General features: G+C 45.4%; 1 protein-coding gene across 1 annotated transcript in view; it reads right to left on the bottom strand.

Moving 5' to 3' along the window:
• Window positions 1-22,831, bottom strand: part of LOC126497222 (glutamate receptor ionotropic, NMDA 2B) — a 280,734-nt gene that overhangs the window by 138,359 nt on the left and 119,544 nt on the right. Inside the window, exon 2 of the mRNA XM_050135119.1 lies at window positions 17,900-18,498. Coding sequence (XP_049991076.1) covers window positions 17,900-18,498 — 599 coding nt within the window. The remainder of the gene's footprint in view (window positions 1-17,899; window positions 18,499-22,831) is intronic.

The following is a 22,831-nucleotide window of genomic DNA, read 5'->3' as shown; positions in this document are numbered from 1 at the left end:
GGAGCCTGGAATGGCCCCTTCTGAGATCAGGCTGACAGGATGCAGGGAGGACCATTACCAAGCCAAAGTTTCAGTTTTCTACGTGAGGTCACCATTGGTCCTTCATCACGTGGGTAAAATGGTCCAGGTGAAATGTGACATATTTTTGAGTGGACGGTGGTTAAGATGATTCTATGATATGGAAAGGAATGCAGAGAAGCTTGTTAAAGAATCTAGGCACAGGCCGACAGGCATAAGGATGATGGCAGGGGAGAGGGACTTCACTTAGGGGCACTGTGCAGGAACGACGGCAGTCTGACCAGCTGATACGTAAAAGGAACGAAGGGCAGGGAGGACCTGCTTCCAAGTCCATGAGAGTAATGATAAGGCATACGGCCGTGTGGACACTCTCTTATAAAACAAACGCTGCAAATTCAAAGCCTTCATTTTCCTATGGGTGAATCTGCCAAATCACCTTCACACATGAAAGAGAGAACATTTCATCTTTACAGAGAGTGATAAGCTTTCCACTCCACAGGCACAGCCCAGGCCTTTCGTTTCTCTGCTGCTTCATCTAGACATCTACCCCTTCCCCACTGAACTCTCGACTACTGACAGATTCTGGGGATGAGACAGTTACTGGCTTCAGTTGTGCATCCAGTAGTGCACCCACCAGGCTGCAATGGCCAGTTCCAAACCTGTGATCACACAGACAGCCCTGGTTGAAAGCAGTGTGTCATAAAACAAAAAGATGTAAATGTGGGAGACGGATTTGTAGCAAGAATGGGGGATGGAAGAGGAGAGAGGAAAATTGTCAAAGGACAAAACTTTCATAAAAATGGTGGTGCCTGCCATGCACTGAGACCTACCTAAGGTGACTTTAAAAATGAATGAGACGTTCCGATCCATCAGTATCCCCTCAGATATTTTCAGTTTGACCTACGTGCACATCAGACTGTTACAACAGAGCGAAGAACAGAGGAGAACGGGGACATAGACAGAAGGCACAACATGGACCAATTAATTGTCAGAGACAGCTTCACAGACTAGGACACACTTGTGTTACGTCTTAAAGGATGCTTCCACACTGCCCTAGGGATAAAAAGAAAGGGGCATGAATGACAAGAGCTGGTGCAACTCTGGGGGGCAGCAGACTCACTCTCATGTTTAGAGAGTGGTTAGCCATGGCACCTTTGCCAGCTGCTATTACTAGATCTCATACAGTGTATGTTGAGGAAATTGAAAGATGTGGAAGTTAAATAACATCGGTCCAATCAGCAAGGGCAGGTACAGATGTCCCCGAGGCTGGCTGGAGACTCTAGGTCTCATCTTGTTCATGGAAGGGAGCCACCAGAGATTTGGGGGGAAATGAGTTTTCATTTCTAGATATCCAATTCTCTTTCAGATACAGCACGCTAAATTCTTATTTGATTCGACAAGGCAGAGGCTCCAGCATCTTTCTCCTGCAGACGTGGTTTGAGAAGATGACTGGAGTTTTGTCACAGTCTCTGTCTACAAAAGTGAGGCTCCCGAGTTGCTGGGTTTCATCATCAGCTCCCTGCAAAGGCATCATCGGGACTTATGCCATACTTTTGGAACTGGCATCTGAGCAGGCCCGAGTTCTTTCTCCATCCTTCGTGAGAAAATGAAGAACATAGCTGAGGAATTTTTGGGCATGTGTCCCTTCTGGAAGACAACCTCTTTTCCTTGAAGTAAACTCACAGGAGCAAGGTTTTTTTCTCTCCCATAGCACACTGCTGTCAGGTTAAAGTATGCCATCCTCCTGCCAAGAGGCTGGTACCCCTGCAGCAGCATCCGTGGCTCTTGCAATCTGGACTAGAGGCATGTTCTGGGACCCTGCCATCAGGGACTCTATGCCTGGGCACTGAAGGCTACGCGTTGACCTTGCTCATGCCCGCCATGTCTTCCCCATCAGTGAGATCCTGTTCCTTTATGTCTCCTGTCAAATTCTTTTCTTTTTTTTTTTTTATAGATGCATTCCAAGTTGCTTACTAATAACCAAAATGACTGGTTTCGACAGCTGGTACAGCCATGTAAGTGGGCTCCCTTCCCGGGACTCAGGAGGAATGGAAGATACAAGATTCTTTATTATTATTATTATTATTATTATTATTATTATTATTATTATTATTTCTGGAAATAATAGATAAGCAAGTCTGGGGATGACAGACTAACAGACTTAGCATGTGTGTCCTCTACACAAGATCTGGGGAATGGAATCAGTGTTGTGCTTTCTGCCATTTTCTACTTCCGAATTTTACCTTTGTAGTAGAAGAAAGAAACATTCGCCAGTCCTTCTAGCACTGAGACCCATAACTAATACGGTCATGACAAAGAGAAACAAGAGATGGCAGGTGACCATTTGATGCTCAAATATACCCTTGTCCTTCCAAAAGGCCATATAGCATTTCTGAGTCCCCCTCTTTGACTGAACTTGCAAGCTTGGAAGTATAGAGGCAATTGTGGGCAGGAGATCATTCCAGCCAGGAAATAGAACTATGACATGCAAACAGCATCAGCGAATGCTCCCGGGCTCTGAGCATCATGGTCTGAGAGTTGGGTGCGGCTGCTCTCCCTCTGTCAGCCATCTTTAACTCACAATGAAGAATTTGTGCATTTGAATATGAAATCCAGAAATGCTTATAAGCAAACTGCTAAATACGTACTTCTACTGGCAGCGCCTGGCATGAAGTAGTGTGTAAAATAAGAATGTGACTGTCTGCCTGTGGAAGATATTTTTCCATCAAACCTCAAGAAGCCAGCTGAATATTAGAATATGCTACACGAGAAATGCCTGGCTGATTCCAAAAGAAGAGCAAGCACTGTAAAGCAATTAATAAATGCTATTTACGAGTGGTGATTAGCGCTTTTCTCGTGGTGTGCTATGGGTGAAGGGATGCGGGAAAGTTCATCTAGACACCTTGATTAGGAACCTAGATTTGTTGCAGAGCAAGGACTCTAGATTCACCCCCTCCTACTCATTCCATAAAGTCAAAATATGATGGACTTGAGGATCTGATGCAAAAATCTTGCCCATTTCAACCAGCTATCTCTGCGAGACATGTGGGGGAGGGGGATGACTGGGTGGGTGGAGGCCAGGCTGAAACCAAGGGCAGCAATCACCTAATGATACCTCTGTGGTGAGCATGCCTGGAGGCTCTGCCATGATTTGCTCCGACAAATCCCAGAGAACTAACAAGAATAATGCAGTATTTTTTTTCCTTTGTCTTCTTATTCTTTGGCAAAACATAACGTCTCCCCAAGTCTTTAATCAGACACTTGGCATTTGCCTGTTCTGCAAATGCAATATTCCTTAATTGTGTTTCTTAATGCAATTACAGAGCTATGCTTTGGCCTTGCTGGTTCATAGAAGCATGCCAGGACTGATCCCAGTCGGAACCATAAAAATTTAAATGCCATACGTTTTAAAAGTACCTTGCAGTCCGTGCCACCATGGGATCAGGATCAATGTAACTACCTCATCCAAAGAAGGATGTGGCTGGGGGTGCTGGGGAAGATGGACATCTCACTGTCTCCTTACTGTGGTCCCCACCTTATTTCTTCCTCGTTCTAAATGCTATTTTCCCTTTCCTTCTCTAGCATGCTAGCCTGCCATTCCATTAAATATAATAACAGTGTAGTAATACAAAGAACATCATTTTCTAGCACTAAAGACTCTCATTTTAAAGGCACTCGTGTGCTCCAACATCTAGAAAAGCATCAATTTCTCACCAAGGCTGGGACACACACCATCCTGGATGCTTTGAAGTTGAGTGATGTTTGTGCTTGTAGTCTGTATACCGGTTGATGTTCCTGCTGCCAGCCAGAAGGACAGAAACTCATCCTTCTGCATAAATAGACCCAGAGTGCCAGCTAAAGGGACAAAAGCCATGAGCAGATCAAAGTCACCACTCACGAGATAAGCCTTCCCAGCCTGTACCCTTTCCAGAATTGGAGGTTCCCAACACTAGCGACAATGACTAGTTTTAGATTGGTCTTCAGGAGAGAATCAAGAAAAACGATTTCTTCATGAGCACCAGATTCCGAATCCAGGCAAATGCCATCTCATTTAACTCTGCTCTGGACCACACAAATGACAACCCGGTGTTCCTAAGCTCCTGGCGGCTCTTTAGAATCAACCTCAGAGCTCCAATGAACACCCGCCCCCAAGACCTTACTTCTTTCCAGTCTTTCTGAGTTAGACTTTGTGCTAGGTCAGGCCCTACCTCTGGACAGAGGTTCCTCATTCTTCCTAAGTTCCTTCCTGCATTTTGTGACAAGAAGCACTGATATGAGAATTCAAATCACAGGGAAAGGAAAACAGCAGCGACAGCAGGCAAGGAAGCCAGCCTGTCAACACTTCCCCGTGGCTGTTGACTCATTACCAGGTGGTAACAGTTTAAAAGACTGCTCCATCTTAAAAAAAAAAAATGTTAGCTGCTGATGGTGGCAGCAAATCTCCCTTGCTTGGTATAAGGCACTGGCCACCACTCTCCACCCCCAACACCCACTGCTACCCTACAAGCTTCTACAAAGAGTTGCGGGCTGCAAATCTCCCGCCAGCTGCCCTGTCCTCGCTTTGTAGCGCACAGTAGGCACTAGCCTGGTACTCGTGACTGATGAGAAGGACAGATCTGTAAAAAGCCGAGCCCTTGGAGAAAGGCTCAGAATATCCCTGAATTCTATCTGCCCCCGGTGGGTTAGTTTGGGTATTGGGCTGCACCAGGAAGGAAGCGCGTCTCTAAGGAGTGTGCCGCTAGAGGCCGCTCTGAGTCAGACTCTCACTTAAATCTGCTCCGAAGGGAAATCGCATCCATGGGAAGAAGCGCGGAGTAGCACCGGGAGTCATGGCAACACCATGGCTCCTATTTTTAAACTTGTGGGTGAGTGAGCACACCAAGTGTGTGTGTATGTGCGTGGGGGGGGGGGATTGGTATGCATCTCGGAGGACTATTCTCTCTCTCATGCACATTTGAGTTTTCAGGGGCTAATAATCTGGGATCGGGAGGTCAACAGATTAAAGTAGAAGATGAGATGTCAGAGAGTCTGTTTTTCTCCTTAACTTCACTTGTTTGGTTTCAGTCACAAAAGATCCTTTAGGTCCTCTGTCAGGAGCCCCAGAAAATTCTGGATAGCTTCAGCCAGCATTTTTTTTTTAATCCTTGGTTCCAGTCTCTTGGATGATTCACTGTGTGTAGCCAGAAGAATAAGTCAAAGCCTACAAATTAAAGAAAGCTTTTTGTGGATGCCCCACTCCTCCCCAGGCCAGTCAAAGTGGATGCTGGATGGCTTTTGTGTTGCCCAGAACCTACTCAAGTGTCCCTATATAAAAGGGAGTGTAAACACCTATTGCATGTGCTATCCAGGGAAACAAGAGTAAATGGCATGCTGGGAAAAGCAGAAAATTGGACCCCACCTGTCAGTTCTGTTTCACCCCCAGCAACATTCTCCCTCCTCGGCTTTTTTGGCTGAATCTACACCTCAAACAAGTCTAAACTTAGGTACCTAACTGTCAAAAATGAACAGCGGCATTCGAGGGCATTTGTAAATGAAGACAGAGGTCAAGGGCTTGTTTTGTCTTATCACATTATCCATGACAGCATTTTCAGTGTTTCTCTGACCTCTCCGAGCCCCAACAGATTCCAGAAAAGGGCCTTCGCATCCTCTTTCATTGTAAGAATCTCAGGTGTGCGGTGATTGTGTGTGCTTCTCCACATATGGGACAAAGAACTCAGGAACATACAGGGACAAATTAAGCAAGTTACATCATCCTTCCTGTGTGAAAAGGAAGATGCCCGCAGCCTCATAGGAAAGCACACCAGTGAGGATGTGGCATCCCCGGTATCGCTGGGAACATCTTCAACTTCCATGAACTAGATGTCACTCCCAGGCTTGCTCTGGGTCCGCCATGGTCTAGCAGAGGTGTGTGTGTGTGTGTGTGTGTGTGTGTGTGAAGTAGGTGAATGTGTTCATTTGTGTGAGGGTAGAAACATGAGTGTGGAAATTAGAGTACATCCTTGGTTGTCAGTTTTCACCTCCTTCTTTGAAGCATGGTCTCTTGTTCCCTGCTATGTATAAGCTGGCCTGGGAATTTCCAGGGATTCTCCTGCCCCCACCCCCACCTTCCATTCTACCAAAGGAGTGCTGGAATTACAGACACACACTACTGCCTCCAGCATCTTATGGGTTCTTGGGATTTGAACTCTGCGTTGAAAGTATTTTACACACCAAACCGTCTGCCTAGCCCAAGGGACAAAATTCTTGATGCTAAGCCACTCTGTCCTTTGGAGTAATGCTGTGCCCATCCACATCAAAATCTGTCACATTTAAGTCGACCTTACAGAAAGGAATTATTTTGAGGCAGATGGACAACCCAGGGCCTAGTGCCTTAGACCTTTGTGCAATGTTGGTTTGGAAGTCCATCTGCAAGACAAGTGTGAATGTGACTGGCTCTGCTGGATCTCCAATTTTTCCTGAAAAATGGAGGCAATAATGCCCTGGGCAGTGCTCTCCAGATTAAACGACTATACAGAGCAGTTAGCACATAGTAGTCATTCAAAGCCTTTTCTTAAAAGTAATTTTTCTAAATTGCTGAAGCTCAGTATTTTTTTTTAACTACCCAGCCTCTTTTTTTCTGATTATAGGAAGTCTTTTAATGGAAATTTTTATAAAGGTAAGATAGAGCTCTTGGGCTCCTGAATCCAAGGATAATCAATATAATTTAAGCTCCCATTGATGATTTCACAATGACTATACTGTTTTGCTACATGGAGATCATTTATACTTCCTGGATGTATTTGAGCTTTCCTGCAAATGGTCTTCCCACTGTGCTTTTCAAGGTCTTTCGCTGGGTTTCCCTGTTACCTTCCCTGTTCCAACAGTCCTGTATTAAGGCTGTCAGCTGCCTACCTGATCCCCAACACTGTTTCTGTTATTCTAAACCTGTTGTGTTCTGGGAAGTCACACAAGCACATATTCCAGAGACAACTCATTCCCTAACAATGATGCTCTCGGGTTCACAGAACCTTGGTTGTTTTCTTTAACCTGAGCCTCTCACTTGACCAGTTAGGAACTAAACTACTCAGTTGTCCTTGCAGCTGGCTGGACCTACAGACTGCTTTCTGGACAAGAAGCTGCAAGTGAAAAATGGCAAAGCCAGGAATCTCCAGAAAAGAGAAGAACGGAATGTCTTTTTGTTCTTCACATTGATCTAACCACTGAAGTATGGAGTTCTGGCAGCCATCTTGAACAGGAAAATGATGGTCACACCCAAAAGGGAACTAGCAAGAACTGGGCCTGGGGAGTCACACAGCTACCATGCGGTTCTTGACAGGTACCTGAATATGGTTTTGTATAAATTGGGTTATGGACACTGTGAACAGGCTTCCCTGAGAACATGGAAAATTATGGTAAGTTGGCTCTGAGTTAAAAACAATCTACAAGAACTTGCTGTTTGTGATGTTAGTTCAAAGTGGTTTCTGCTTCTATCATTGGTTATCTCTAGATCTAAGAGCTGGTTGAATAAGCGACTCCCACTGTCACCCAATAAAGGACCAGGTCTATGTGTGAAGACTTGAGAGATGTGGCACCAGAGGGATGCAGATATGAGGGCCCCGCATTGCCTGTGGAGACAGTATTTTCACTAATGGTCTATACCACACTCATCCATAATACACACTCTAATTTTTCTATCTACATAATAGGCAAGAATGTGCCCCACTACTCAAACCCATGTAATAGTTAAGTACATTCTGATAGCCTTCGATTGTGCTATGTTGTCTTAAGCAAGTACTTGGCAGCTTTTTGTTCAAAGAGAAAGAAAAAGTAGGTGGAAGGAAAACACTAAGTAAAACAAGACATCCATGCTTTATTGGAAATGTATAAAGCCACTTGATCACCGAGTCTCTTTTCTTCCCCATCCCTTTTTTTCTTCCAATACTGGGATTGCATCCAAGGCAAATGTTCGACCACTGGGCTATGTATCCCCAGCCCAGGTGTCCTCTCTTTTGACCAAACACTGAAAGGCTTTGGTTATCTAACTGCCGTCCTTATAACCATCAAGACTTAAAAACTCGAATCAAATAAGAAAGGAGCTACCCTGCTAAGATTTATTGGGGCGGGAGTGAATCCTGTCTTAAATGGTTCCTTCAAATTCTGTTCCCTAGTCAATACAGTCTTAGCAGTAGGAAGAACTAGGTAAATAACACTGACTGTTTTACCCACTTCTCTTGATGCTGCACAACTTCATTTGATACATGCACACACAGGTGTTTATTGCACATGCAATAATCACACAATGGCTCTGGGTGTGTGCACGCAAGGATTGCACAAACGGTCACTTACCAGTACAGACAGCCTACAACGCCCTTCAATGAAAGCCAACTAAGAAGAAGAGAAGGGCAGTAAAAGATCAATGAACAGCATAAACTCTAGGGGAAAGAAAAGATGAGGGAGGATAAAGGAAGAAAGGAGGTGGGTGTGAAGCCATAATGAATGAGGAGCTGCAGCCGGAGCAGGGGGGAGCTGCGGGCAGCCCCCGGCCGGCTGCTGAAGCTGGAAGCTGGACAAGAGGGAACAGACTTGGGCAGCGGGGAGCTCTAATCTGTCAGCAGCAGTTCCTCCATGTGTGAGCAGCCTACCCAGCTTGGGGACTGGTGCCAGCCCGGGTGTGTTCATCCATCCCTCCAGACCCTGCCAGAAGATGGTGTGCAGCTGGAGAAGCCTTGAAAGCCCAGGAAAGGCTCTTGGTCTGCAGCTTGTACTAACCTAGCCCTTCCCTGGTTTCTACCCGAGCGGTAGCTGCAGAACTGTTTAAGGTACCATAGCAGCCATCCAGAATGCCCTCGTTTTCCAAATCCGTATTGGGAACGTCAGATACTAGTGAACTGTCTCTAGGACATGACCACCTATGCCCCTGTCTGTGCCATCAGAGAGGAAGCAAATAAGTCTACAACCACTATTGGTCTAAAACACACAAGGTCTTATATGGCTCAAAGGCTATCTGCCTCCCACTGCTCTCGAGACACCATTGTTTGCCCAGCTAACCACAGCCAGCTGGGTCCAGCGCTCACTCAGGTTTTCAGCTCATATCCGTAGCCATAAATGACAGCCTCCTAGCTTCCTGGAAACCCCCACCCAGCCATCTTATATCCTCTTGTGGGAAGAGAGCAGACAGAAAAACAGCTCCCACGCGATCTCTGAATAATGCCAGCTTCAGTTCTCGCTAAATGTGAACGTGTGCCTAGTCTGGGTTAAGAAACCAAGGAACATCGAGAGTCATGGGGGTGCAGTCAGGTCAGAGCCAAAGGCACAGCCAAACTGAGCTCCTGGTCAAGCAAGAGAGTTTACCACTGTTCCAGGCATCAGGACCCCTAGTTTCCCGGCCTCCCAACCTTTAATGGTGAGTGACATCTGAGAATCTATTCTTAAGTTCATGAAATGCATCCTTGTGCCATTTAACAAGAAGACACAGATGGAGATAGGCTGGATTAGATGAGCTCCAGCCGTGCAAAGGGAGGCCAGGCTTTCCACACACACAGGAGCCGTTGGACCGTGGGTCAACAGACAGATGCAGACCTGCAGTGTCTGGAGGTCCCTGGGCTCTCCAGGTTTCCTAAAAAAACATGGTGGTCAAAATTACAGCACTGGGAGGCAGAGGCAGTTGGATCACCATGAGGTCAAGGCCAGCCTGTTCTACATAGTAAGTTCTAGACCAGCTATTTTTGTTATTTGGGCTTCCCCCCACTCTAATGGTCCCTGTGCTTGTTCATGCTCTTACCTAATATGCCTTCACCAGCTACCTACTTATCACCTACTCTTTTAGGGACACAGGCATTAATTTACGACAAAACAGGCAGCGTTTGAAATTAACCAGGAAGTGAAAGTTTGGAAAATCTTTGAGGACAAGCCGAAGGTAGGCTGTCTGTCAAGTGTCATAGAGGGACACAGAAGAGTAGAAAGGGACAGGGGATGCTAGGAATGGGGGGAAGGGACCGGATACACTTTTAAACCTGGTGATCAGTGGATGTTTCTTGAGGACTTTTGCATCAGGAGTGTTCTGTATGTCGAATAGCATGACTCCAAGTCTGCAGTAAGAACACTCATGGTGCCTGGTTGGTGCACACTGTATTCCGGTGTGTGTAGAATACCTCCCTTCTTATTCCACCCCATTGCTTCCAGCTCTGCTTTTTCAGACATAGAATTTCTTCTGCTGAGTGAGATCTGCTTACTCCACCAAGAGCCACTGTCCTTCTCTGAGTGTTTTTTCCTCTCCCAGGCTGTTCTATCCTTTTCCATAGACAGGGTAGCATTGTCTCTTTCTCCAGGCACACGGTGTCCTTGCTCCATTGTTCTCAGTGAAGCAGACCCTTGCCCTACTTACCTTCCTCTTCACCTTGACCCTCTTATATGTCACCTTTTTAAAGAAAGAGGAAGAACAGAATGAAGGCAAGAAATGGAAAAGTAAAAGAAAAATCAATAAATTATACCTATGTTGTGGGTAAATTTTAAAGTTTACAAATAGACGGAAGAATAAAATAATGATCAAGGGAATAATTGTGTAAAGGCCTCAGTATTAAGGCTTGGTGAATGCCTAGGAGAAAGAAAACAGTCACTTGGGGCTGGAGAAATGGCTCAGTGGTTACCAGCACTTCCTTTCCTTGCAGTGGACTGGAGTTTGGTTTCTAATAGCAATGGCAGGTGGATCACAACTTCCTGTAACTCCGGCTCCGAGGGATCTGATGCCCCTCTTCTGGCTTCCTCTGGCACCTGCACTCATACACAGGCCTACATATAGACACACATGCTATTACATAATTATATTTTCCAAAAATCACCTGACTGGAATAATCTGCTCTATCTCTAATATATAGGGAATAATAATGCATCCAACGGTTCTTCACGTGTGTTTTGTTATGCCTGCACTATAAGCGCTGAATATATCCTTTAGGGTAGTGAAGAGATCCTTCAGTCATGTCCTCCAGTTTACAAGTCCTCTTAAACCACTGAGTGGATAGAGTCCCCCTCCCAGTATACACAGGTGGCTCTGGTTTTTTTCAAAACATTTTATATGAGAATGCTCTCTGTAGATTTCTTGGTGCCTTTGTTTGACAAGGTTAAGGACCACTACAGCAGCTCCTTCAGCTATAACTACACGTTCACATAACCTTTCACATGGTTAACATGGGGAAAGATGAAGCTGTATAAAATGAATCCATATATTTGACTTACTGCGAATCTGCCTATGCTTGGTGCTCAGTGAACATTTAATACCAACTAAAATGGAAATGACCCATCAGTTCTCGTTCCTACTGCATAAATCCAATGGCTTCAATTCTTCATTTCTTAACCTCCCTGCAATTTCCAGGCCAAGAGAGTCAAGTGGGTATCCCACGAGAACAGCTAGCTAATGGTAGCTAGCTGATTCCAAAAGCTGAGCATCTGCCACAAGGTTGCGGGAAGATTATATTCATCACAGCTCAGTTAATAAGGACCAAACGGTGCACCTCTCTTCATATCCCTGCCTCAAAGTCACACTAGTCCCCATTCCCCAATGGCCAGGCCAGGAAGAGTCCAGTCCTTTTGCTATGGCATCATTCGCAGGGAAGGAACAGCGGCGGGAGGGTGCAAAGCCAGTGCTGAATAAGAATGCTGAGGACACGGGGGGAGGGGGGGAAATCGTTAGGCGAGATTCATAAGAAGATTGCTATACTAAGATCCATCTATCTCAGATAGCATCTGCTCTTCCTCCGAGTTCCATACGCTGCTGAGCAGAGAGAGCAGAGGCACTGGGTTCTTGGGATTTAAAAAGAGCCCAGAAGTACATGGCAGGTGCACCATCACCTGAGTGACAGAAAGGGACCCTCAGTGTATTAGCCAGTACCCTGAAAAGGAAAATGGCCATGAACTCCCCAAGAAAGGGTAAAGGAAGAAATATAGGTCCATGCCTACTAGTAGCTGGCAATTCTTCTCTAGCCCAGGAACACTGAGACAGGATTAAAAGAATGGCGCTCGTCACTTCCTTCCAAATGTTTCAGAAGGTATGGAAAGATTTTGTAGACTTTTCTCAGTAGCAGGCCCATCGCTAGCCACAAGAAATTCTCCAGCTCTTCCAATCAAATGAATTTCCCAGTTGGAATAAATCCCTCTCAGCATGCCCTTCATTATGGCAGGGCATTGTACTGTATTTACTAATAAGGCATAAATGGATATGACAGGGTTCCAAGGAAAATTAGTTCTTATTAATGTACAAATTAGAGTTGCCAGATTAGCAAGTAAAAAGCCAGGAGGCCTGTTAAACTTGAATTTCATATAAATAACAGCTATTCTTCCTGGGGAAGTACATCCTGTGCAGTATTTGAGATGGACTCACACCAAGATCATAAGTTCCTTGTTTATTCGGGGTTCACTGGGATGCGTTGCTTGTTTGTTTCACTGGTGATTTTTGAGATGGGGGTCTCACTAGATAGCCTGATTTGGACTCATACAGTCCTGTTTCACCCTCCTGGGGTCTGGAATTAAAGACATGAACCACCATACTTGGTTTATGTGTGTAGACAGGTAGGGAGATGGAGGGAGGAAAGAGGAAGAGAGGGAGGGAGGAAGGGAGAGAAGGAGGCAAGGAAGGGCAAGAGTAGTGAAACTCTCCAACCAGTCCAAACCTTCTCCAGAAATAATCACCAACTCTCCAGCTAGACAAGCTTCACCCAGTTCCGGTGTTACTGTAAAAGTTTAAACTAATACTTTTTTAATTAGCATTTTTATTGTGACCTAAAATGATGTAAGAAAGGGTCCTCTGGAGGATCATCGTTTTAAACTCATCTTGGATTGTTAAATACATGAATCCTAAGTATGTATCTGTCTTTGAGATTCAAGACCATCAGATGATCCTCCCCACACACCCTCTACAGTGTATGGTATGTGTGTATACATGTTCATGCATATGTGCTGTGTGTACAAATATATATGCACATACTTAGAGGCATGTATAGAGCCCAGATGTCAACATCTGTTGTCTCCCTCGATTTCTTGCTTAGTTTTTGAAACAGAATCTTCCCCTGGACCTGGGTCTCAGTGATTTGGCATGACTAGGTGGCCCACAAGACACAGGGTTCTCCTGGCTCTGCCTACCCAGTATTAGGATTACAGGCACACATCACCATGTCTGGCCTTCCTCGTGGGTGTTAGGCATCCAAACTTACACTTTACTGAATGAGCCATCTCTCTTGTCCCTCACATCGTTTCTTATCCTGGCTCCTAAACTCAGGATGGAGAAATTTGCCACACCTAGCAAGAAAGCCACGGTCTGGCGGGATATAAGCTAGAACTCCAGCTCCTCTTATGTTTCTGGGAGGACAGAGCCTAGAGTGAGGAGAGAATCCCCTTTCCTGGTCTCCATTCCTAACACTCTCTGGCATTTGGGATGAACCTACCTTCCACAATCCTCCAAGGGAGCCAGCATTGCTGGGTTGCCATTGAGAAAGGAGCCGCCTGCTAAAGTGTCCTTCCTCCTCATCCACTGGCCAACCATTTTGCTGCCATTTCATTTGTTAGATTTCCTGCTGGGGCTCAATAGTGTGGCTGCTCTGTTTGTTATTTAAAAGAGTGACCCTAATGAGCCCAGAGCTCTGAAGAGGGGCAAGCCTTATTTCAGCAAGTGAGAAGAGCTAAGACAAAGGGTGCCTAATTGAAGCCCAGGGAGGTCTCCAGACAACCTTGCCTGGTGACAATACCTTAGGCCAGGGGATAACTCTTTATGTCCCAGCTAGTTAACCCATGCCTTTCTGAACTCACAAACTAACCGACTAAAATATCCCTAGCAGAGGCTGCAAACTGGAGCCAAGAGCCACCCAAAGCTCTACTTGAAAGGAAAGGGGAACGGAAGACGCGGAGAGGAGCGAAGGACACTGTGATGTGCGTGAAGAGAATCTGGGAACAGCTGTCTAGCTGGCAGGGAGACACTTAGGGGAAAGGTCTGAGGCAGGAGAAAATAACCACCAAGTGGAGAAGTGGGAGGGCAGGCTGAGGCCACTGCCTGAGCCACATATTAAAGAAATCAGGCGACAGCAGACCCCCTCTGCTGGGCTCCTCCTGTTCTTTCTCCTTCTCCTGAAGCCGGCAGCTTTGGGACCAGTCTGCATGTGTAGCCCCAGCATCGTTGCTTCTGGTTGGCTACACTTGAGATAATGGGAAGGCACATTTGAGGATCATTAGTATGTTCTTTTTTTTTTTTTTAATAAGGGGTGATATTTTTTGAGACAAGACTGTAGTCTAAGCTAGTCTGGAACCCATTTTGTAGCCCGAGTTGGCCTTGAACTGGCACCCTGCTCTGAGCTAAAAGTATCCTTCAGAGTGATATTGGCTCCTCATCTTGACTTAACTATAAGGGAAGAGCTCAAATGAGAGCTGGGGATGGTAACCATCCTGATGGATAACATGAGGCCTCTCGGTCCCAAGAAATATTGAACAAAGGTTAAACCAGTGATGGTCTCAGGGTGTGGATAGAGCCCAAGTCCCAGAGGTGGCATTTACACTCAAGTGTAAGATGAACTAAGCCAGAAATAATATATCTGAAGGTTGTTGTTTGCGCTGGGGGAAGGTTGAAGACAAAGGTGGGCAGGCTTGAACTGTTTCTCCAGGCTTAACATTACGTTCCCTTGATTTGTGTTTGACACATGTTTTAGTCTCAGTAGTCTATGGCCTTTAGCTTTGGTTCTAATCAGCGAATACTTGGGAAACTGACATGAATCAGATTTGAATTGAACACTAAAAATAACAGAAGACCGTATGGGTCTACGGAACCAACTCAACGGGAAGGTCTCCCACCTTGGAAAGAGCAGCCAGGCAGGACACACCCTCTGCAGAGAGGATGCGCACTGAGTCCTAGAAGACCTCACTCTCATCCCTCCCTATGTCACACACTGTGTTGAAATATGGACAGAGAAAAGGAAAGAACAGAAAGGGGCTGCTTGCTCTCCTAGAACTTCCCCTCCCAAGGTCCCTTTATCAGGAAGGCGTTCGATTTAGTGAAGGCGTATAATGGAAACGTCAGTCCATGGCTTAGGAGGAAGTCAAGATGAATGGAGGCCTAAGAATGGCCAGCACTGGGCAAGCAGAGGACAATCTGTGTGCATTTACTGGTGCAGAGAGCCTGCTAGGGAGTGTTCAAAACAGAGTGAGAAAAAAAAAAAACGGAGTGAGGAGGGCTAGAGATGCAGTTCAGTAGGCAGAGGGTTTGCTGAGCATGCGTGAAGCCCTGGACTTGATTCTCAGCGCCACACACACCTAAACTAGATGTGGGGGGGGGGGGGCGGATATAGCAGGGTGGTCAGGAGTTTAAGGTCATCATCTCTGCTCTACATTACAAAATCCAGCCTGGGGTACACGATGAGACCCAGTGACAGAGAGGGGAGTCGGCAGTGAGAGAGACTGAGCCAGCGAAGGGTTTTCAAAGCCAACAGCTGAAGTGTGTTCGGCACTCTAGAAAGGTCATGCCGACAGGAGAGCTGGTTTTGCAGAGACAGGCAGGGCCCATGCTGTGTGACACTTTATAAACCACATTAAGGAGATGCTTCCTTATTAGGACCTGCAGTAAAAAAGCCGTTGGCAAGCAGTAAGCAGGCAGGTGCTGAAATCGCATTCCATTGTAGATCACTCTGGTTGCAACACAGATTGAAAGAAGCAGAACCGGGTGCAGGGGAGGCTGCAGCAGCACAGATATGGGCTGGAGTGTGGCAGGGAAGATGAAGACGCAGCAATGGCATTGCAGAGATACCGGGAGACTTAAGTCCACAGAGAACAGCACCCTGGCCATGAGCTATCAGGGACACACAGGACTAAGGAGATCTTGGGAATTTAGTTTCATTAATATACTAATAGGAGGTATCTCAGATAGTATAAATTTGGTTAGAAAATGGAAAAGGAGTGGGAAAATATATGAACAATTCAACTTTCCAGATGTGAGCTCCCAATACCAAAAGAATATCTTCTCCAGTTTAAAATACTAACTGAGATTCAGGCCTGGTGGTACAGCCCTGCAACCTCAGCAACTTAGGAGACTGGGGTGGAACAACTTCCAGGGTTGTCTGGGTTACAGAGAGAATCAAAGCCAGTCTAGGCAACTGAGTCAGATCACAACCCAGAAGAAACAAGGTGTGTGAGCTGAGGCCATCGCTCCGTGGTATAGCCCTTGACTCTCACGCAGGGCCCTAGGTTCAATTCCTAGTACCTTAGGAAGAAGATGGTTTCAAATGTGAACCTGGGGTGATGGTGTGACCAGAGATGTAAACTCAAGGAACATGCAGGTATTGAGTCCAAGGCCAATAGTACAGAAATAAGCGGCTCTAAGTAAGACAAAGCCCCCTGGAATGAAAGAAGACTGTACCAGGGATCCTAAGATGGGAAACCTGAGAGAAATAGGGGTCAACCAGGACCCTCTGTACCACAGAGAGATGGTGGAAGAGTGGAGCTCACAGCAGGAGGGGATTAGGGTTGAGAGGTCTCAGTCATGGCCACATTGAGGCTGCTTTTCATTTTAACTCTAAATTAAGAACTTTGTTTAGAGACTGGAGATCTACTTCCCTCCAAAGGGTAAATGAGGATAGCTCATGCAAACCTTCACCAAAGGTGGTTTAAATTTTTCAGGGTGCATTCTAGTATTTTATTTCAGGGGCTGGACAGCAGGTGCCTGGGGATTCTGTGTTTCTAGAACATGCTGTATGTGCTATCTAAATAGTTCAAAATGAATCTTTAAATGGATTGTTCAAAACCCACTGCTGGACAAAAAAAAAAGTCAAGTATTGAACAGCAGCCATAGCTGTGTTTGTATAAAATTATATACTTAAACCCAAATGGATACAGATCCTAGCAAGATGTCTAGGGTGGTTCCTGACTACTTAGCAATGGTTAGTTGGAGTGAAGGTCATTTTAATTTTATTCTTTGTAGTCTGTCTTCTTTAGATCTTTATAGCCTACATCCATACCCATTTTAGCAAATTAGAAAATCACATAAGATCCCCTTCATGAAGTCAATGAGCACTTCCCGGAAGGCATAGCACAGTCACGGATGCCTCAAATGAGGAGGTCGGGGCTCAGCATCTCACGGGTGGAGTTTTGAATGTGAACACTCCTCTCATAAGATGAATAATTGGTATCCAGTGGATAGCACTATGTTAGGAGGTGGTTGGAACTCTGGGAGGTGGGTCCTTTCTTGAGGGAGAAGGTCATGGACTTCATATTTTTGAAGCACGTAGGTGAGACCTCTTTTTCTCTGCTTTTTTACGATGAGGTAAACTGCCTCACCCCACAACATGTTCTCCACCACAGTGTTCTCCTGCCCTATGGTCCAGAAGCCATGAAGCCAGCCATCATGGCTCATGCCTCTGAAACCATGGGGGAAAAAAAAGGTCTCCTTCTAAGTTGTTTCTTCTAAGTATTTTGTAAGAATGAAACAAAGTGGCTAAAACAGAGGCCTTTTTTTTTCAGTCTTGCTACAAACCAGACTGAAAGGTGCCTCCCACAGCATGCCGGCTCATGAAGACAGAGGGAAGGAGGCAAGGTGAGGAGACCATGTTCATTGTGAATTCAAGGCCAGCCTGGTCTACAGAGCTCATTCCAGGATAGTTAGGACTGTTAAACAGAGAAAAAAACCTGTCTAAAAACACACACACACACACACACACACACACACACACACACACAAACAAAAAGAGTATGAGAGTATGAACCAGCAAGGTTTAACTGAAGTGATCCCTTGACCATGACCAGGTGCCATTTCAAGACTAGCCTTCAGGATGCTGCCATCCTGAACAGCCTTTCCCTGGTCCCGCACCTCCAATCCCCCTGCCTGTGAAGCTCTCTTCTGGTCCCCACCCGTGTTGGCGCAGCCACACTCCACACTTACCTATTCAGCATGTTAGACTGGTAAATCCTCTTCTCGTGGGTGTTGTAACAGCTACTCTTGGGCTCAGGGATGAAACTGTGCTCGGACAGCATGTCGGAAGCAGCGGTGGTGATGATGGCAATCCCATCTCTCACCCTAGCAGGAAGGCCATAGTCCCATTCGTCATAGGACACAGAGATAAGCCCCGTGGGAAACTCGGCGGGCACAGTGTCTGTATCCCCAGCCACCAGACTAGGCACAATCCATGTGTAACCGTAGCCGGTCAGCCCAACCGAGTTAGCTACTTCAAATATGTAGGTGGCTTCTTCCTTCGTGCAGTAGAGGAGGATGATGGGGCTTTGCAACTTCTTCAGCTGGTTCTGGATCTTCGAGTCGCCGTCGTCCAGAGACATGTCTAACAGGAGGACTTCCTCCAGTTCCCAGCCCACAAAGCTGTTCTCGATGGTGCTGCGGATCTTGTTCACAAAGTCCTGGTAGCCGGGGAAGTAGGTGGTGACAATGGAGAAGATGTACCAGTCGTATTCTTCCATGATGTTGAGCATGACCGAAGCTTGCTGTTCAATGGACGGGCCAAACTGGAAGAACATGGAGGACTCGTCCTAGAGCAAAGTAGAGGAAAAAAAGAGAGAAATAGAAAAAATCAAACAAAGATAGCCAGGGGGATTCTGAATGGACTGCAGACAAAAGTTCAAGGTTGTCATATTTTTTTCATAAAATTTTTCATTTTCAAAATTTTCAGTTAAAAAAAGATTGAACATTTTTTCAATTTCAAACATGTATAGTAAATTTATCCCTAAGAGTATTTCCTGGCATTTAGGAAAGGAAACAGCATCAGTCTATGAATCTTTTTGTATGAACTCCTCAGGATCTTAGCTTAAGATAGCTCCTCAGACGGAAACACATTGATATTTGCACAGTAGAACATCAAATACTCAGAAAGCGGAAAGAAGAGTCCAATGCCTTGTGCCAGCCAGGTAAGCTGCCCGCATGTACACAGTCACAGACAGACAGACACACACACACATGCACACACGCTCACCATTTCTCAAAGATGCTAAATTTCTAGGTCTGGAGACTCAGGACGAATAAACTAAACTACCTTGGATCTACCTTAGACTTGTATACATGGCCAGTGTACATCCACTCACCCACAATACACCTGCTGCTTGGCTATGGAAACATAAAGCTGCTAGTATAGCAACCCCCACAGCACGGGAGCTTGAAGCCAGGGTCTCATATGCTCTGCTTTACCACTGAGTCCCCTCTCCTGTCCACTGAAAAAGGTCTGATATGGGTCTCACTCAGTTTCCCAGGCTGGACCTAGACTCACTCTATAGTCTCAGCAGTCTTTGAACTTGGAATCTTGCTGCTTTGGACGTCTGAATAACTGAACTGACAGGTTTGTATCACCAGGCCACCCTTACTAGCACTCTTTGTTAACTTAACCTGTTTTCTGACTGTTGCTCAGATAACAAGATACGCAACTTAGAGCAAGGCTCAAACAGTGCCTCTAAGCCATACATTAAAATACTACTAGCTAGGCTCTTCATGTAGCTGTGTTTGGTTTTAAAGCGACCTACAGAAGAGGGCTTGTTTTCTAACCCATATAATGCCACAGATCTTGGACTGGTCTGCGTACTACACAGACACACACACACACACAAACATGCATACACATGCGTGCACACACACACACACACACACACACACTCATACACATGGAGCCAATTCTGAGCATCCTGTTTTCCTCCCTTTCCTTTTGAGGGAGAAGCCATTTTGACCTCCTCCCATTTAAGCTGCATTTCACCCGCTCTTTTGTCGTGTCAAAGCCTGTAGTTCAGCTCCACCTTCTAGCTACAAGAGTCTGAAACCACAAAATGGATACCCCCTCAGCCTGCCCTCTCAGTTCATTCTCCCATTTGTTAATGGAGTCACTTTTCTTAGTCTGTGCCCCCTCCTTCCATCTGAAGGTCCCTGTCCACTTTGAAAAAGTCTAGGCTAACACAGTCATCTCTTTCTTTAAAGGACAATTCCTCCACATCCCCAACAACCCGAGCTTTAAAGCACAGTTACAAGAGACCAAGAAATTGGGCCTTTAAGCAAAATTATATAGCAATTTCTTAGTTCAGGAATAAATAGTCGAGAAACAGTCAAACATTTCTTGAGTGCCAACTGTTGAAAAAATACAGGCTGGAAAATAACCTACTTGCCTGTAAGACCCTAGTTGGACAGTGAGAGCTTCCAGCTCCTTGGATTCGCCAGAGTAATGTGTGCTTATCATGCTTGAACTGGTGACATTGAGCCTAGCCTATCCAGAGAGGAGGAGATGTTTTTCCAGAAGTGGAGAGCCTTCTTGCCAATGGTGCAATGCTGCATACCCTTACTGTGTCTGTCTCCTCTGGGCTTAAATATGAAGCCAGAGATGGGCTCCTGAAGACTAAAACAGCCAGAGAAGCAGGGAAGATGAAGCAACAAGAACAGATGGCTAGAAAAAAAGGGAATGAATTCCCTCTAGAATAATTAACACAGCATATGTGCCCATTCCAAACTCTGGCTAGCCCTTGCTCTTAGACACCTATAACACAAAGACTGTTCTTTGGGGGGAAATGACCTGTTCTCTGGTTGTAGGCTACAGTTGTGATGTGGAGTGGGTATTGTCTCTCTCTGTTAGTAAATCCTCCAAGATGAGAGTAGAAGGATGTGTTGTCCTTTGAGAGATGATACGTCTTGAAGGCAGAGATCTCAGAGAAGGGGTTCGTGTCCTCATAAAGAAGGCTCCGGAGAGTAGCCTTTACTGTTCCACCTTGAGTGGACACAGAGAGAAGCTGCCTTGATATAGCCAAGAGGGAGTTTTTACCAGACACCAAATCTACTAGCACCATGATCTTGGATTTCTCAGCCTTCAGAGTTACGAAAAGCAAATCTTGTTGTTGATAAGCTGTCTCCTTTATGACATTTTCATAGCAGCTTAAGATGACTAAGACAAGTGGATATTCGAGACAATGGAGCTTAATTATTCCAACACTTGTCAGGGACCTGCAGAGAACCACAAGGGAAAAAACAGACAGAAAAGAAAGCCCATTGACAGAACAGCTCATCTCGAATAGACGCGGCTTCGAGGAGACATCTACTCGATTTTCTTGTAAACACGGTCTTGGAGATTCTCAAATGGGAAATCTTATCCTGTGAATTTCCACAGGCCCAATAGTTACACCAAGTGAAAATACTTCCAATATCCTTTAAGATAGACAAAACCTAGGGAGAAGGAGATCCCAAGTGCAAATGAAATAAAACAACCTGCTCTTATAATGGGTGAAGAGAATTTAATTGCAAGGAGGCTCTTGAATGCACACAATGTCCCACATATGGTAAAACCATAATTGGCTCATATGCACAGCAAGAATCAGCTTTGTGGAAAACTCACAGTTGTCCAACTCAAATGGTCAGGGTTAATGATATTGAACTTAGAGAATGAAACATCTGTTAAACAACAACTCGACCCTCTCTTCCTTTGGTCTTCTCAGTGCCTCACAAATGAACTCATAAAGATACTACCAGCTACTATGCAAAGAAAACTAATTTACAATGAGAGTGACAGAAGAAAGAGGAGCATGGTTGTGTCACACCCCCGCTGCACTCTGAGCACACCTTCTAATCCCATCATCATATATAACCCCTTTCCTATACAACCCCCGTCATGCTCGCCTCACCCATTCTGTATTGCCAGTCCTTCTCATTCAATAAGGATGTCTACTACAACCGTTTACCTGGCACCAAATCAAGTTTGGTGAAGCCAAATAGAAACCAAAAGGCAGAGTTATGGCTTGGGCAAAGGCTTCCTGGATAGTGTTGTTTATTTAATTGACACATCAGGCTGGTGTACAGAGGTCAGTAATAGAATAGCTCTTTCTTCCAACAAAGCTTTGATCTTTCTCTAAGTTGCAAATGGTGACAGGATTTGCCAGTTATGGCCTCTGTCACAAATCAAAGCACAATCTTCATACGTGCTCGGAGTGGAGAGCACCGGTGGTCACACATCCATCTTCACAGGCATCCAGCGTACACTGGGATCACCCACTAGTGACCAAGGGTGAAAGACAGAGGCATAATTCTGTGTGCAGCTCACTGTTTCCCCATGAACATTCTTATCTCCTAATGATATTACAAAATTTTGAGACTCAGGGATCCTTGGAACAGCTACCTCCCCCCACCTGCAGTGAAAATTCCCAGCCAAATCTATTACATGAATGCTATTCAGCTTGCCTTAAGAGCATCTTTAAAGTCTTCCCGCATAAAAGGCTGCCTTCACTGAGATGGGCAATTAACACAGGGGAGGTAGGATTGTACATTAGACCCCATCAGTCTACAACCTTTATGCTGTACTTCCATTACATTGATGTTCGCAGTGTTTATTTGCTAATAAGAGGAAATAAAAAGAAGTACTTTTCCATCCCATTATCTGCCTCTGAAAACAACTGCCTAAAGAATTAGCAGCATGAGAAGTTTTTCATCATCCAGATCCCCTACCGATCCACGTCTGAAATAAAGAACTAAGTATCCCAATGGCCAGTGCCTCTGGCAACAGACTTCATCTCAGTACCCTGCCCCCAACACACACAGCACTGCCTCTCAAATGAAATGAGCCGTTTGTCTACAATTATAACCTCCTCCTGGAATACAGAGCCTTGCTTGATTGGCTGACATGGTGTATAAAGTCCTGGCCCCTTTGCTCTAAGTCCAGAGAGCTTTGTCACACTTCTGAATTCCCCACAAATTCATTAAGAGTGCCCATTACAACTACATTACCTGTACTTCTCCTTCTGTTGTGCAGTCCAGTTTTAGCTTCCTTCCCCTTTCTTGTGTTGATGTCAAGATCCTTCCTTAATCAGCCTACATCTTGCCTTTGACTTCAGCCTGTTTTACATGGAACCT

The sequence above is a fragment of the Alexandromys fortis genome, unplaced genomic scaffold (assembly GCF_014885135.2).
Source record: "Alexandromys fortis isolate MF-2015 unplaced genomic scaffold, M_Fortis_MF-2015_v1.1 scaffold_21, whole genome shotgun sequence".
Lineage (NCBI taxonomy): Eukaryota > Metazoa > Chordata > Mammalia > Rodentia > Cricetidae > Alexandromys > Alexandromys fortis.
The sequence above is the reverse complement of the archived record's forward strand: the minus strand, read 5'-3'. Positions and strand labels throughout refer to the sequence as shown.